We start from the raw sequence: 15,000 nt of genomic DNA, 5'->3' as shown, positions 1-15,000 counted from the left end.
ACACTCTAACCCTGAATATCATTCTGTGTGGAGAACACTATTGTAATTGTGCTGTTTGAAAAGAAGGAATAAAATCTAACAATGTGACAAGAGCTTCAAAAGGTGTCGTTTGATGTTGTACTACGTTGAAATCACAGTTAAGAAAGAAAGCATTCCCACAAAAGCTTCCAGAGCTCCAGTGAATTCACAAGACACTGAACCGCTGTGGGTTTTATTTAGAATGAAAATGTCTTGTGGGACGATGTAAGCTGAAAAACATGCAGTTAACAACTTCAGTCAACATGACACAGCAGTTATCAGCCGTCAAGTCAAAGCTCCAGTTGATATTTAGAAAAATGACAAAACTTTAATACTTTTTTGTACCAATTTTTGAAACATGAACTACAATTAAATTCACATTCTGCATATAATTAATGAATTTGTCTAACAGATGGAAAAAATGCATTTTTCAACTGATCAGAAATTAACATAGAGGCATGTTCACTGCTGCATTCATGGACCTGCTCATCTGACGCTCGCCAAGAGAGTGAATAAGTCATTTCCAAAGTGTCAAACTGTTCTTTAAAGGCATAAGAAACAATGCATTATAATGCATGGATAATACATATATTATGATGCCATACAACAACACATATACGGCATTACAAGTATGATTAATCCTTTACATGCTTTGTTTTACGTAAAAGCACAAAAGGTTTTCTGAACATCATTGTACTCTCTGCACAGTGGAAAATGATTATAGCTGCCAAAATTATTTTAAGATGAATCATAGGTTCCTTCAAGCAAAGGGAACATACTGATCACAGTTGATCCCGGTAACCACAGTCACATTTAACGTTCTTTAAACATATTTAAAGAACAGAAACAGAGCTATAGCCTTGTTGAACGAACATCTGAACCAACTGGAACAACTGGCTCTACGAGAACACAGGCATCGCATCAGATTGGTCACTTCCTGTCTTTCACGCCCCACCGCTCATACTGGCATAATCAACCTCACACACTCAACTCTTTATAGAGACCATTTCCTCAGGACAAAGTAGCTCCAATGAAAACCGTTGACAGCACATTGTAGTGACTAGACACAGAACATGAAATGTTGTTCAACAGAAAAGGCAGCCAAAGGTGCTGCATTTGTTTTAATGTCATCTTTTTTCAAAGCTTTTTGCTAAAGAATACAGACATTAAATGTGTCAATTTGTGTTGTTCTGTTTATTATTTATAGTTTGCACTACTACTTCACTCCCACTACACCGTGTTTTTAGCACTGTAACGTACCAGTTATGTTACTCTTATTGTATGTGTGTAAGTATAGTATAGTTTGAGTTGTATTTTTTTACCTATTTTTCCTAATTTTATTCTAAATTTAATTTCTTTGTCTCATTTATACAATTTCGTAGTGTGCAATGTGGAGGATGGACAACTGCGTTTCAGTGTGCAGTTCTGTATTGTGTAATGCTGAAAAGGGTGACCCTTGATGACCCTTGAACCATGATTATCCACTAGAGGGACATATCAGCAGGAAAGTGACACGTCTCCATTAAGAATCTGTACCAAATTTGAGATTAGGCCGTCACCTGCTCTCCATCTAAACTATTTCAATGTTTTCAACCCAATTTTCAACAGCTTTCTGAAAGTTGCAGTTTCACTTTCCAGGAAATCAGTTAGGAGGGGAGAGAGAGAGAGAGGGAGAGAGGGAGAGAGAGAGAGAGAGAGAGAGAGAGAGAGAGAGAGAGAGAGAGAGAGAGAGAGAGGGAGAGAGAGGGCGTAATTATTAACTCAGACAGAGTTAGTGGTTCAAAGTCAGGTTGACTTGTGTTTTCCTGGTATTTCTTTATCTACAACAAGATGGGTTCAACCTCAATGGAAGGTGAGTGTCTTTAGTGTGTAGGAATACTGTATGCAGGCTTTTTGCACTCCTTATGTAAGCTGACCTAAAAGCTCTCAGAAGTTCAAATGAAGTCTCTCTGTCTTTCTGTCCACAGACTGCAGCTCTCCAGTTGTCAGTGACCTGAGGATTGTCCTGCTGGGGAAGACTGGATCAGGAAAGAGTGCAACAGGGAACACCATCCTGGGAAGAAGAGCGTTCACCTCAGGGATGTCTCCTTCTTCTGTGACAGAGACATGTGAAAAAGAAAGCGGCCACTATGATGAAAGAACTGTGAGTGTGGTGGACACCCCGGGAGTCTGTGACACGGCGCTTCAAGAAGACCAGTTGAAAAGTGAAATAGAGAACTGTATGGTGCTGTCGGACCCAGGACCCCATATATTCCTGCTAGTGATCAGACTGGATGTTCGCTTTACTGAAGAGGAGAAGAATGCCATCAAGTGGATCAAAGACAACTTTGGTGAGGAAGTCTCCAATTACACTCTGGTGCTCTTCACGAGGGGAGACGAGCTCAAGGAGTCCACTGAGGATTATATAGACCAAAGTTCTGAACTTCAGGAGTTAATCAGGAGCTATAAAGGAAGGTACACTGTGTTTGACAACACATGCATGAGAAATCGCACTCAGGTGGCTGATCTGTTTGAAAAGATAGACGAGCTAGTGCGCTTAAATGGTGACCATTACACCAGAGGCATGTACGAAGAGGCCCAGAGAAAGAAGAGTTTGAAGGAGCGGTGGAGCAGATGGGCAGGCTATATGAACACTGTGAGTACTCAGTTGGCTGTGGCAGCAGTAGTCACAGCTGCAGTTAACGCCCCTGTAGTTGGTGCCTCTGCAGCAGCTTTAGCCATGAGACCACTTTTAATGGTCACTGGTGCAGGTGTTTCTAAAGCCATCGGGCGGTGGATCAAACCTAAAACAAAAGACTGCTGAGAAACTTGTGAGGTCATAACTTTGATTGTCTTTTCATATATTCTTTTGCAATACTTTATGTAATTTCTTCACTATTGTGCATGCATACATATTAGTCACAGCTTGCCTGCTTTGAACGATACAGTAACCTTTCAAGAACAATCTTTTAAATGTTGGTGCTTTACACTCTAACCCTGAATATCATTCTGTGTGGAGAACACTATTGTAATTGTTCTGTTTGATTTGTAAGAATATAATAAATCAATGTGACAAGTGTTTGTTTTTGAATGTCTCACCTATAACGTGTTTTATTTATTTGAAGTATCAAGGCAACAGCTCCAGCTGATGTACAAGTTTTAATGTGATGTTAAATGTTACGCTACATTTAGGCTTTTATTGAAATGGAAATACAGTATTGGATTATTAGATATGAAGCCACACCGAGAGGAGGTTGTTTCCTTTAGATATGAAGCCACACCGAGAGGAGGTGGCCTTTTTTGGGTTAAATCATAATTTGATGGATGCAAATCTGAATTATTTTTACGTAATGAAAAAACACTACTTAACTTGTACAAAGAAAACTAGCAAAAAGAATGGACAGTTTGAAACCATGTGAAAACTGTAAATCTTAGTTTCCTAATGCATTTCATTAATGTATTTTTCTTTCTGGTTATGTATTACCATTATGCATGAAGACTCAAATGTTTGAAGCAAACAAAGCTGCAAACTGCAGCAGCCTCACTAACATCAGCTGATGTGCTAGTTGTTGTTTTAGTATCGTTGTACAAACAGTTTGTGAAGAAATGTAAATGAGCTCCATCCCGACGTTTAAAAGGCAAAGCACCCTTTCTCTGATCAATATGACTCAGACTCATCGTTTCAAAGCCTTTTGGGTCGTTGTGTTGTAGATGTGCTGGTGGCTGCCAGTACAGTGAAGGGTTAACAATAACTCCTCAGTGAAATGTGATCGGCCAGCGGACGTTTACCATTGTCTCTGGTTTCCTTTAGGGAAGTGAACTAGTAATGTTACTAAGAATAGAGCAAGGCCATCACACTTTGAATAAGGAACAGCAGTACATCTGCATGAATATTCTATTTGAGCAACTATCACAAGTTAGGAAAGTATTAACTGTGCAAAAAATAATGTTCCATAACACAATATGTCAATACATTCTAACATAATCATAATCATGATGTGGCTTTCATGTATAAGCTCCAAACAATGAATGAGTGAAAAAAACAACAAAAAGAAAATGCATTTCATACCGTTTGTTTACTGTCAGCATTAAAATCACACACTTCTCTTATTGCAAAGTTGTGTCAAAACGTAATCATTTCTGAAGCAGAATGCAGAAAAGGCCATAACAGCATTCACTGATGAGCTCTGAGCAGTAAACAGTAGCATGTGCAACACTTCCACTGCGTATTAAGGGTCACATGCAGCCGACGTCCTCGTCACGTCGTTATACTGGAACGTTTGCTTTGGCTTTGCATCTTATGCCCTTCCATAAGCAAAAGGCAGCTAAACCACAAAGCACCCCCAAGACGAGCACAGGAGCTCCTAGAGCCAGCGCCACCGTGGCGTCGGCTCCCACGGCTATAATCACCCCGGCTACCACCAACAAAACAGCAGCAGCCGCGGCCACGCGTATATTCTTTCTCTTGACCTTTTTCTCCTTTTCTCTCTCTTTCTCTTTCTTCTCCCTCTCTGCATCCCACATTTTCTTCTCCTCCTCTTTCTTCTCTTCCTCCTCTTGTTTCTTCCGCTCCTCCTCCTCTCTCAGCTTCCTCTGGGCTTTCTCGTACAGCTCATTGGTGTAGTGTTTCCCCCCGTTGTCCTGTATCATTTCCTTGATCATGTTGATCAGCTCTTTGACCTGTCCTCGGTCCTCTGCGTCGTTGTTGTTGAAGGCATGGTACCTGCGTCCGAATGTAATAGAGAGTCTCCGCAGCTCCTTGCACTCCTTCAGAGCATTGTCAGCCTTGGCCTGATCTTTGCACGTAAACAGCATGATAGTGTACATGGAGGCGTCGTCTCCGAAGTTATCCTGGATCCACTTCACAGCGTTTCTTTCCTCCTCGGTGAACCGAACCCCGAGCCTGATCACCAGCAGGAAGGCGTGCGGGCCGGGCACCGACATCTTGACGCACTCCTCTATTCTGGTTTTCAAGTCTTCCTCTGTGATGGCTGTATCAAACAGACCTGGAGTGTCGATCACCTGGACTACAGTCCCGTCCGCTTCCCCGTTCTGCGTCTCACAGTGTTTGGTCACAGACACTGGGCTCGGGTCCTCTTTGAAGGCGGCTCTTCCAAGGATGGTGTTTCCTGAGGCGCTCTTGCCTGACCCAGTCTTGCCCACCAGGACTATCCTCAACCCTCCAGACAAATCCAGAGCTGTAACAGCAGAAGCACAATGAATGCAGAGCACAACTCAAGAGTGATTCCTTTCTTTCTTTCTTTTTCTAGTCAGCAGCGAGTGTTTTGATCATGGTCACCACTTGTTAAGATTGTGAAAGACCTGTTTGAATGGTGTATCTCCCTCTTCTATAACTTGCTATATCTTTTTAGTTGATTTCTTTAAAAGGCAACCTGTTGAGGTTTATTTTGTATCGTGTACAAGCATGAGGAAGCACAATGTATCGACAGTTGGTGGCAGTAATGTGCAAGAAGTAAAGCCTATGTGCCGACAAAGGCAAAAAGAATGCTTCAAGCAGGCAAACGTGGCTGTGAACCACGACTGCCAGCAAATAAGGTTGATTATTGATTATCATGGAGGGTAACAAAGACACCTTTATGTCTGTGACGTCATTCCAATGTTAAGTCTATGTGTTGAGTGTGACCACCAGAGGGGGCTGGCAGGAGAAACACTTAAGTCCGTGGCTTGCTTGGCTCAGTGATTTTTATTCAAATGACTGGCCGCCATCCTGCAGTTCAGTGATTCAGATCTTAAAACGCATGTATGATGTAAACATTGCATAATTAAAAAATATCATGAAATAAGCAGTGCAAGTGTTTAAGAAGTACAAGTGTGAGAAACACTGAATGTAGACATGACTTTGTTAACATATTGTAGAAGAGCATTCAACCACTTCACTATGTTAACAAATGATTCATTAAAACTGCACAAACATGTATTAATGACCACTGAAAACACCACTCTCCTTATAAGTCTGCAGTTACAGATGTAAGGAACTTAAAGAACGTTGTGAATAAAGGTTTGTGCATTTTTCCGATAAGCCGTCAAAACGTAAAAGCTACAAAGATTGAGCGACTTATAGAGAAGATAAACACCAGACAAAAGCATGTTTTACAACCATGCAACTCCAAATGTGTTACTGATCAAAAAGCATTAATAGTCCTTATATTTACGTTAATGAAGCCATTAGTAATGGTCTCAGTAAAGGGTTCAAATGATAGCAGGTGGTACACAGACATAGAGAGACAGTGAATGAGCATACCGTCAAAGTTATTCAGACCACACCCATCTGACCGAGGCAGAGTTTTCTGTTTCTTTTCTCGCAGTGGTATTGCTGTGATATGAAATAATACCATAGAGACACACAAAAACACTCTGTTAGCAATGACATCATTATCAAGGTCTACACTTTTACGATTTCCCTCTTGTGCCCTTTCCAGCGTCACAGCGTCACAGAAAGTGTTTCATCTTACAGAAACCAAAGATCACCTCTGGTTTTTAAACACAAGTCAGATACGTTGTCTTACCTTCAGCCATTACTTCAGATTTATGTTTTCCAGTCCTCTCGTGGCCAAATGCGTTATTCCAGGCCCGAGTTGTGAACTCAGACCAGCTCTGTGGCTTCACTTTAGACATTAGTGTTCTGGGAAACTTCTGGAAGCCTGGCCTTTGCTCAGGGGGCTTCCTATTTCCTTGTATTGTCTTTAGTTTGCATCTGAAAATGTGCATCCCAAAGAGGCTGTCCCCAGCTCTGTGAATAGGTTTGTGTATGGGCATAGCTGCCCTGTGTTAGAACGTCCAACCACAACATGAGAACAGCATTCGAGCTCTTGATAAACATTGTCTTATAACCACATTCACTTTTAACCTTTAAAGAGTTCTGCCGTCACTAATACAGATGTGTATCCATCTTCAAACCAGATGTTTCTAACATGGTTAGTATTCGGTGTCCTGAGTGAGTCAGTAAAGATAGAAAATAAATCAGAGCTGGAAGAATTTCAGACTTTGTTGTAAATCGTTTTTAGCTCACACAATCTCACATAAATCATACGTTTCAAGATGTCGTTAACAGGATTCTCAGGAAAGACTATTTCCTGTTTCAGCCATTGTATATTTCCTCTTCTCTTCCATATTTTTGTCACAGGTACCTCAACTCCATAAACATCTCTATCTCTCTTCTCTGATCCTCTCTTCCTTCTTTCTTTGCTCTTCCTCCTCCTCCCTCTTTTCCATCTCTCTATCTTATCTCAAAGTTCTCTGTCCTGGATTCTGCTTTGTCCCGTCTTGTTGACGAGGGAGCGGTACTTTCCTTCACACTGGTTGATCAGTCTTTGTAGATGTTTGCTCTCTGCCACATCGTCCACAGATTTAACCTTTAGGAAGTCAGCGCGTGTAAACAGGACTCTGGTATACATGGAAAAATGTGTGCCGATTCTGGATCCTCATCACAGCTGCCTTCTCCTCCGCAACAATATTCCTGTCACCATCGTTGACCTCTCCTCTGTGACAGCCGTTAGTCACGGACACGGGTGACATTTCCTCTGGTCTTTCCTGGTCCAGTTCTACCAGAATGAGCCTCGGGTCTTTCATGTGTTGAACCTGTTGACAATTACTTAATTTCAGGAGGTGTGTGGAAGTGTGTTTGTTTAAATGTTAAAATATGTCCAAAGATTTGTCAAGAATTATTGATGAAATCACACTTTACTGCTTTCATTTTAAAATATTGAATGTGTGGTTGGATCCAGAATAACTCTGTGTATTCCCATTCACGGTCATCAGGAAACACACAAAGCTAAATACCTTGCAGAAGCTAACTTTCATCATGAAAACTGCACCAGCCAGTGCATGTCAGTCAAAAACATACTGGTCTGTTGTAGCATCACTCTAGAAATTAATGGTAATAACAAATACCAATAGAGGTAGCCAGCTGTGTCTCTGCAGTGATGCTACAGCAGTTTGCATCACAATACATGGACGGCAAACATTACCTGCACTGGCTGGTGTAGGTCTATGATCACAGCTAGCTTCAGGGAGGTAATTCAAACTTTCAGTAAGTGTAGTTTCATTTCTGTGGCAAATAATACTTCTAGAGCAATAATGTCATATACCCACTGAGCACTAAACCAGCAGAGATTAATAATAGAGAGGAGGGAGCCAAAACCTGGTGGCAGGTGTGTGTGTTTGCGTGTGTGTGTGTGTGTGTGTGTGTGTGTGTGTGTGTGTGTGTGTGTGTGCTTGTTCCACCATTATCATTTACATTCTCTGTCACTTGCGTGACAAGCCACCGGCCTCCATTCATCTTTATCTCCGTGATCTCGCCCCAGCTGCTGTGAACTAGTGACTGATTGGACTGTTGACAAGCTCTACCCTCCGTACACTCGGTGTAGACACGCTTACACTCCCACTTGTTTTTGAAGTCACACAAAGACCTAAAACGTTGGTGACTACGTTAGTAGTGGATGTGCTGATCCTACACTGGTTGTGTATATTTACATACAACGTAGTTTATGAGTCTCAGTGGGCAGCATCAACATCACTTCCCAACCCAGACCAAGGTCTCAACAAAACGAGGAAAACTCCTCAAAACACCGGAGAACATCAGTGAAAAGGGAGGATAAGAGAAACATGGTTCACATTTACAAAAACCGGACAGAAAGCTGTAACAGTTAGCAGAAGATCAATATCCGTTAATCTTCCTGCTGAGCTCGTAGAGTGTGAATAACAAAACACTATGCATCAGGTTCATAGAACTGGTGGGTTGAGATGGTGAGCTGCCTCAGCAGAAGAACAATCTTTCCTGTGAAGGACAAGAAGAGAAACAGCGTCACGTTTCAGGAGTTCACCTAGAAAGAAGCTGTTGTCCTACTTGTGCACATGGACCTGTATGTGTGAGTCAGAGAACCAGACTGAACAACAAGAACATAATGTGAATTCTCCGAGCTCAGAGGCTGGAGTGTTTGGCTCTGTGTGCGTGTGTGTGTGTGTGTGTGTGTGTGTGTGTGTGTGTTTGTGTGTATGTGTGTGTGTGTGTGTGTGTGTGTGTGTGTGTGTGTGTGCGTGCGTGCGTGTGTGTGTGTGTGTGTGTGTGTGTGTGTGTGTGTGCATGTGTGTGTGTGTGTGTGTGTGTGTGTGTGTGTGTGTGTGTGTGTGTGTGTGTGTTTGTGTGTGTGTGTGTGTGTGTGTGTGTGTGTGTGTGTGTGTGTGTGTGTGTGTTTGTTTGTGTGTGTGTGTGTGTGTGTGTGTGTGTGTGTGTGTGTGTGTGTGTGTGCAGTGATTGCTGTAACAAAGGCATCAAGTGTCACTGCACGTGCTATAAAGTGGTCTGGGCCACACAGGAGTGAAATTGGTTCACATTTCCAATCACGCGACAGCAGAACAGAATAGAAGGACAAACTATGATCAATGTGTCAAGAAACATAACATTGACTCAGAATAATTCAAACAAAGAGGCAATGATAACAATGAGGAAAAGAAGTGTATGAAAATAAAGTGTGAACTTATCTTTAGCGGACTTCATCCTGCTCTTTGATTTGTGGAAGTTCACACCAACCCTCATTTTACACACGTTATACATTCAACAAACACATTTGTCGCCTTCATCCTAAAAGTATTTACTCTTGTAATGTTAGAAGTGAAAACAGTGTGAGTTTACCAGAGTTTTGTTAGAACAGAATATTAGTCTGATTGTACATGTGTTCTTTTATATATATATATATATATATATATATACATAGCTCTTTCTTATTTGTCCTATGTCTTCTACATGGATTGTTAACTGGTGACTTTTGGCCTTGGTAGGTTTAATCTCAATCATTTTGCACAATACCATGCATATAGCCATCAATACATATTCAGGACCACTATTGGAGTTTTCTTATTTTAAATCACAAATCTTTTTGCAGTAACATAATTAGCGTGTGGCTATCTAATATCAGCCATCTAAATTCAGAATCCTTTGCCTGTTTTTGTCTCCCCACTTCTGTTTAAGACATTGTTAAATCAAATAATCTGAACTTGGAGGTAAACCTGCCCTGTGATCTTACAGCCTTAAACAGACAGCAACAGTAACTCTTCGTTAACTCTCTCAGGGGCTTAGTGAACGGTCAATTGTCATTTCTGTTCATTCTTAATCTACGACTGCATGATATATTATTGTTTTTCTTTGTGGTGAGTTATACGATAAAGGAAACTACACACTGATGAATGTTGGCTGGATGTATGTTTTCTTGGAGGAGGTGATGAGTGAGCACCAGGTATGACGCTGCTCATCTCTTGAATGGCAGAAGGACATGTTACAGGTCTTCAGGTGATTTTTTGTTTGGCCACTAAATATGACATTTTAGTGGATATTAGCCTGAGTTGGTCCTACATGTGTTCTTGGAAACAGTTCTTTTTACTCCAGAAAACAAAAAGCCTCGGTGCAGGTTGCATTGTTCTGTGGCGTTCAGGCGTTTTTATTTGGCCCTTAAACAGAGCTGTGTGTGTAAAGAAACTACTCTCACGTGTTTGTTTTTAGAATAACACATCTCGCTCGTGACATCGTGTGATTATCACGTTTAATGCGTATGAGAGGTTTGAAAGTTGACACTTTGATCACTACTTTTGGGTGACAGCGTGGGCGTGTGGCGCTATTAATCCATTTGTCATTGCACTGTGTCCTTTTATCAACTTTTTACAAATGCTGCTGGTGGGGATCATGTGAGGTCTATACTTAATGTAAAGCAGTGGCCATGGAAACGCTCTACTGTACGTGATTGTTCAGGATGTGAGGGATTCAGGCTGTGCACTTCTGGCAATCCTCACTGCAGGTGAACACGCAAACAATCACAAACACAAACACAATCACACACACAAACACAATCACAATCACACACAGGGAGATGAAAAGAAGAGTGGGTGAGAGAAGGAGTTGCTATCTAAGGTTATGCAATAGTCATGGCTACAATAATGAAGTTGTGACTCAACGTCCTCCCACATTCTCCTTCACAGTCGAAAGCACACAAACACACACACACACACCCACACACACACACTTAGACATATAGATAGATAGATAGATAGATAGATAGATAGATAGATAGATAGATAGATAGATAGATAGATAGATAGATAGATAGATAGATAGATAGATATACAATACAAAGCTTCTTGTGTAAATAAGCAAGCCATTATGATATTAAAAATATTTTTATTTGAAAAGATCATCTCGAGTGCATTGAATTAGACAATGATACGTCATTATATTGTGTACATTAACATGGACATCAGTGCTTTCTTCCTTCTGTTATCTGCTCTGTAACACTTTGTCTCTTACGATAATTGTCTCTCATTGAATCCAACATTTCCCCAGCGCTTTACACGGCTCTCTTGCAGTATGTGACCCAATAACTTGCCGGAGATCCGTGCTAAAACTCGGCCGACGGGCCAGTGGGTACAGGGCACCGCAGGCTTCATATCGCCCCGGGGTCTGACAGCCCCTCCCCGGCACACGGCCTGTCCGCATCGCCTGGTAGGAACGGAGGGAGAGCTTGCGATGCTGAGACGGGCCAGTTTCAGTCGGAAGCCCGCCTAGCATTGCCAAAGTTTCGAAGACTTTCTCTAAATTCGTGCTTTCCTTTGCAGATGTTTCAAAATAGGCACAGTCGTCACCGAGGACTTGGAGCACCTCTGCTTTAGATATTCCTCTCTCAGTCTGCAGGATATCCACCTTGTTGGCGCAGACCACCAGGGGAACCTGCGGCTGTGCGCACTGCTCTGGCACAGAGGGTTTGGTGAGCTTGGATTTTGCGGCAAGAATCTCCGATCGCAGGGCGCACACCTCGTCGAAAGAGCTCCGGTCATCTAGACTGAACACTAGGAGAAAAATGTCTCCTGCAAAGAAGAAAGAAAATCCATTATTGTTCTCTAATAGTTGACATTTGTATCATTGCATTATTCGAGAGAGAACAGCATTTACGCACACATCTATAGATCAATTGCAACGATTCTTCTGTTTTGAAAACATAAAAAAACTGACAAGCATGTGTAAGTTTCTGCAGTGCAATAGTATAATAATAATAATAATAATAATAGTTACTGAGCCAATACGCACCAGTGAGGATAGACAGCCGTCTCTTGGCTGGGAAATCCCTTTCCCCGGACGCGTCCAGGACGTCAATTTGGTATGTCTCTCCGCGGATACGAAACAGTTTCCTTAGGAAATCCTCAGAGGTGGGACTGTACTCCTCCACAAATCCGTCCCTAAGGTATCTTCTCAGGATGGAGGTCTTGCCGACCCGTGGCGCACCGAGAACTACGATGCGCTTACAGTTCTGAGGCTTGGTCGGTGCTTGCACTTGGTCAATTTGGCGCTGCCGGGTTTGCCCGCGGAGAACCAGAGCTGCCAGGTGATCAAGTGGGGACCTCTTGCATGGATGGCTGCTGTTGGCTGTGGACAGTTGCCTCATGGTTACATCTGAGCGCGTCTTCTTTTCCTGTTTCCACTGAGACGAGGCCACCTTTAGTATCCCCAATCCTATTTTAATTCCCGATGAAGTCAGATGCTGCGACGCGTTTTTGTAAGTCAGTAGAACTCTGGAGGACCCGGCGCACTGCCCGTCCATATTACCTTGAAACTGGGGACCATCAGTGGTGGAACTGCTGAGCTGGTGCGCAACAGGGATGGAGGAGGTCTGTGTTCCGGTGGAGATGCTGCCTCTCTCCATCGTTTTAACACGATTAATGCGCAACAGAGTGGGCAGAGTCTGATATCTGACTTTTCATGCCCACTCGAGCTCGTCTCCGGCGCTGTGGCTGATTTAAAGTCAGTTTGTCTTTATATAGGCCGTCCTCAACCCGTGATCCATCCGCGTCATGCTGATTGACAGAGAGGGTCGATGTGCTCCCGTGTGTTGACAAAGCATGCTGCGGGCTACGACTGAGCACAGACCTCTAGGCTGGTGTTGTACCCGTGGCATGCTCGTGAAACAGATAACTTGAACTGTGCGTCAAATAATAATAGTAGTAATAATAATAATGATTTAGGACATATGATAGGCATATGATTCTATATATATGCAAATGTCCTAAATTATTGTCATTATTATGTTAAAACTATTATTGCTATATTAGGCTAAAGTACATGTGTTTAACTTGTTATAGCATCCCATCCTCGCACATTAAGAAGAAAGAAGGAAAATGTCCGCTCCATTTCGTTCAGTGTGTTATTATGGAAGCATCGGTTGCCTAGTTACCATGACACACTTGGACAAGCTGGGTGGTAAGCACTGCTAGCTAACTAGCGCTGCGTTAGAATCAGACTGTTGTTTTCACTGCGGGTAGAACAAATGGAGACGGAGAAGATGTTCAGACGTTACGCAGGCTTCAGCTCTCTGTGTCTCTCCTCTGTCCGTGTGTTCTCCTCTGAAGATACGTGTGTCTCTCCTCTGTCCGTGTGTTCTCCTCTGAAGATAAGTGTGTTCTCCTCTGAAGGTGTGTTCTCCTCTGAAGATAAGTGTGTATAAATATATAAATAAATAAATAGTAAAAATAAAAGTATACAGTACTTGGGTAAATGTACTTTGTTTAGAGTTATAGTGGAAAGCAAATGTGGATTTGATGCCTTGAATGTCAGGAAGAAATACATCAGATCTTAACCAAAACACATCTGCTTTTGATAGATTCATTTGCAAAGACATTTCAAAGTGATGCAGCAATTTCTTTCCTCAAAGGCCAAGGCTCGGGCAAATCAAAGTGTTTACCTGAATAATCAAAGTGTTTACCTGAATGACTGTACTGAGTCTGTGACGGAGGAAAAGAGGCACATCACCACAGAAGAAACAGGACTAATCACTGCTGGTGTGGCCATGAGTCTATAATCAGGCACTGATAAAGAGAAATGAACTGAGTTGCATAATGTCAGTATTCTTGTGCTTACAGAGATACTTTGAAGTATTGTAGCACAGAACACAGCATCAGTCAAACACACACAACCTGTCGTCATTTTAAAACATAGCTCTCCTCTCCTCCAGAGAACAAGAAGCTGAACACTTCAGAGGCTGCTGCCCAGGCTCTTGACATTCACCCACAGGACCTCCATAAAGTAAGCCCACGTCATCCATGCACATTATTTACAATTAGTTGGAAAATGTCTTTGTTCCCCAAATAAAATACAAATGTATTGGTGTGGCACCAAGGTTGTTAGCACATGTAACTGAGAATGTAATAATGACTGCAGATTCATAAACCAAAGCCACCCAAGGGTTGTCAAAAACCAGCGCTCATGGCTTGTGTGCGTAAAACACAGCCAGCGGATGAAGAGAGAGATGCTGTGCGAGGGCCGGTGGCTCATCCAGTGAACCTGGACCCTTCCTCTCAACCTCTGGACGACACAGGTTGGTCCAATTCCTTCTTCTTCTTTACACACTGTACAGTAGTCTATTCAAATGTTTCCTGTAGATAAAAAGAGATGCCATAAAATGCATCCACGTCCTGTTCTTCTCTTTTCATGATCGGAAGGGCTTCGGTTTGATGACCACGGGATGCTTCTTCCACACGGCATCCTGGGTAGTTTAGAGGATTTCAGAAGTTATCTGGAGGCCAAAGGGGAGACGGAGGTAAAGTCAGAAAACATAATGGGATCGCATGAAAGTTGTTTACATACGGCTTTTCAAATCTGTCACCCAAAAAATCTGACAAATGCATTTGAAATACGTCGACTGTGCTGCGTGAGTCACCTCTGGTTCCTTCTCCACCCTCCAGTTGGTGAAGCGCATCCCAAAGTCCAGGAGATATGATCCATTCGAGGACCCAGGGAGGCGTCACTCTGAGGCTGTGGATGGTGGGCATGGGATCCCTTCAGGCCACAGAAACGTTCAGTGTAATGCCCTGCAGCATTGGGATGCACATATGATGCAGCGCAGACAGCAGCAGGACATCTTATCTGGTGAGCAACCTGCTCCAGAAAGTCCTCACATCCGCTGCATCATTACAGCCTTAAATGTGTTTTTATCTTTTATTTATTAG

General features: G+C 42.5%; 4 protein-coding genes across 5 annotated transcripts in view; 2 read left to right on the top strand and 2 right to left on the bottom strand.

Annotated features, from left to right (window-relative positions):
• Positions 1-3,082, top strand: part of LOC137886438 (GTPase IMAP family member 8-like) — a 5,409-nt gene extending 2,327 nt beyond the window's left edge. Inside the window, exons 3-5 of the mRNA XM_068728885.1 lie at positions 1,401-1,435; positions 1,849-1,870; positions 1,986-3,082. Coding sequence (XP_068584986.1) covers positions 1,401-1,435; positions 1,849-1,870; positions 1,986-2,821 — 893 coding nt within the window. The 3' untranslated portion in view covers positions 2,822-3,082. The remainder of the gene's footprint in view (positions 1-1,400; positions 1,436-1,848; positions 1,871-1,985) is intronic.
• Positions 3,058-6,668, bottom strand: LOC137886453 (GTPase IMAP family member 7-like). 2 transcript variants are annotated; one of them, XM_068728907.1, is made up of 3 exons: positions 6,525-6,668; positions 6,260-6,331; positions 3,058-5,195 (listed from the first exon to the last, which is right to left on the bottom strand). In XM_068728907.1, the coding sequence occupies exons 1-3, from the start codon at positions 6,631-6,633 to the stop codon at positions 4,264-4,266; spliced, it is 1,113 nt and encodes a 370-aa protein (XP_068585008.1). In that variant the 5' UTR covers positions 6,634-6,668; the 3' UTR covers positions 3,058-4,263. The 2 variants fall into 2 exon arrangements, with proteins under 2 accessions (XP_068585008.1, XP_068585010.1); XM_068728909.1 differs by lacking the exon at positions 6,260-6,331.
• Positions 6,669-11,177: 4,509 nt separating this feature from the next.
• On the bottom strand, positions 11,178-12,772 carry rasd2b (RASD family member 2b). The gene is made up of 2 exons (XM_068728934.1): positions 12,089-12,772; positions 11,178-11,868 (listed from the first exon to the last, which is right to left on the bottom strand). Exons 1-2 carry the CDS (start codon positions 12,699-12,701, stop codon positions 11,324-11,326), a joined length of 1,158 nt encoding a protein of 385 aa, XP_068585035.1. The 5' UTR covers positions 12,702-12,772; the 3' UTR covers positions 11,178-11,323.
• Positions 12,773-13,231: 459 nt separating this feature from the next.
• The window catches only part of mycbpap (mycbp associated protein), a 10,332-nt gene continuing 8,563 nt past the window's right edge, over positions 13,232-15,000 (top strand). Inside the window, exons 1-5 of the mRNA XM_068728970.1 lie at positions 13,232-13,467; positions 14,007-14,077; positions 14,213-14,369; positions 14,494-14,591; positions 14,737-14,920. Coding sequence (XP_068585071.1) covers positions 13,323-13,467; positions 14,007-14,077; positions 14,213-14,369; positions 14,494-14,591; positions 14,737-14,920 — 655 coding nt within the window. The 5' untranslated portion in view covers positions 13,232-13,322. The remainder of the gene's footprint in view (positions 13,468-14,006; positions 14,078-14,212; positions 14,370-14,493; positions 14,592-14,736; positions 14,921-15,000) is intronic.

Source organism: Cebidichthys violaceus, unplaced genomic scaffold (assembly GCF_023349555.1).
Source record: "Cebidichthys violaceus isolate CVI_PGR_0920_01 unplaced genomic scaffold, fCebVio1.0.p SCAF_44, whole genome shotgun sequence".
Lineage (NCBI taxonomy): Eukaryota > Metazoa > Chordata > Actinopteri > Perciformes > Stichaeidae > Cebidichthys > Cebidichthys violaceus.
This window is presented reverse-complemented; position numbering and strand designations above follow the sequence as displayed.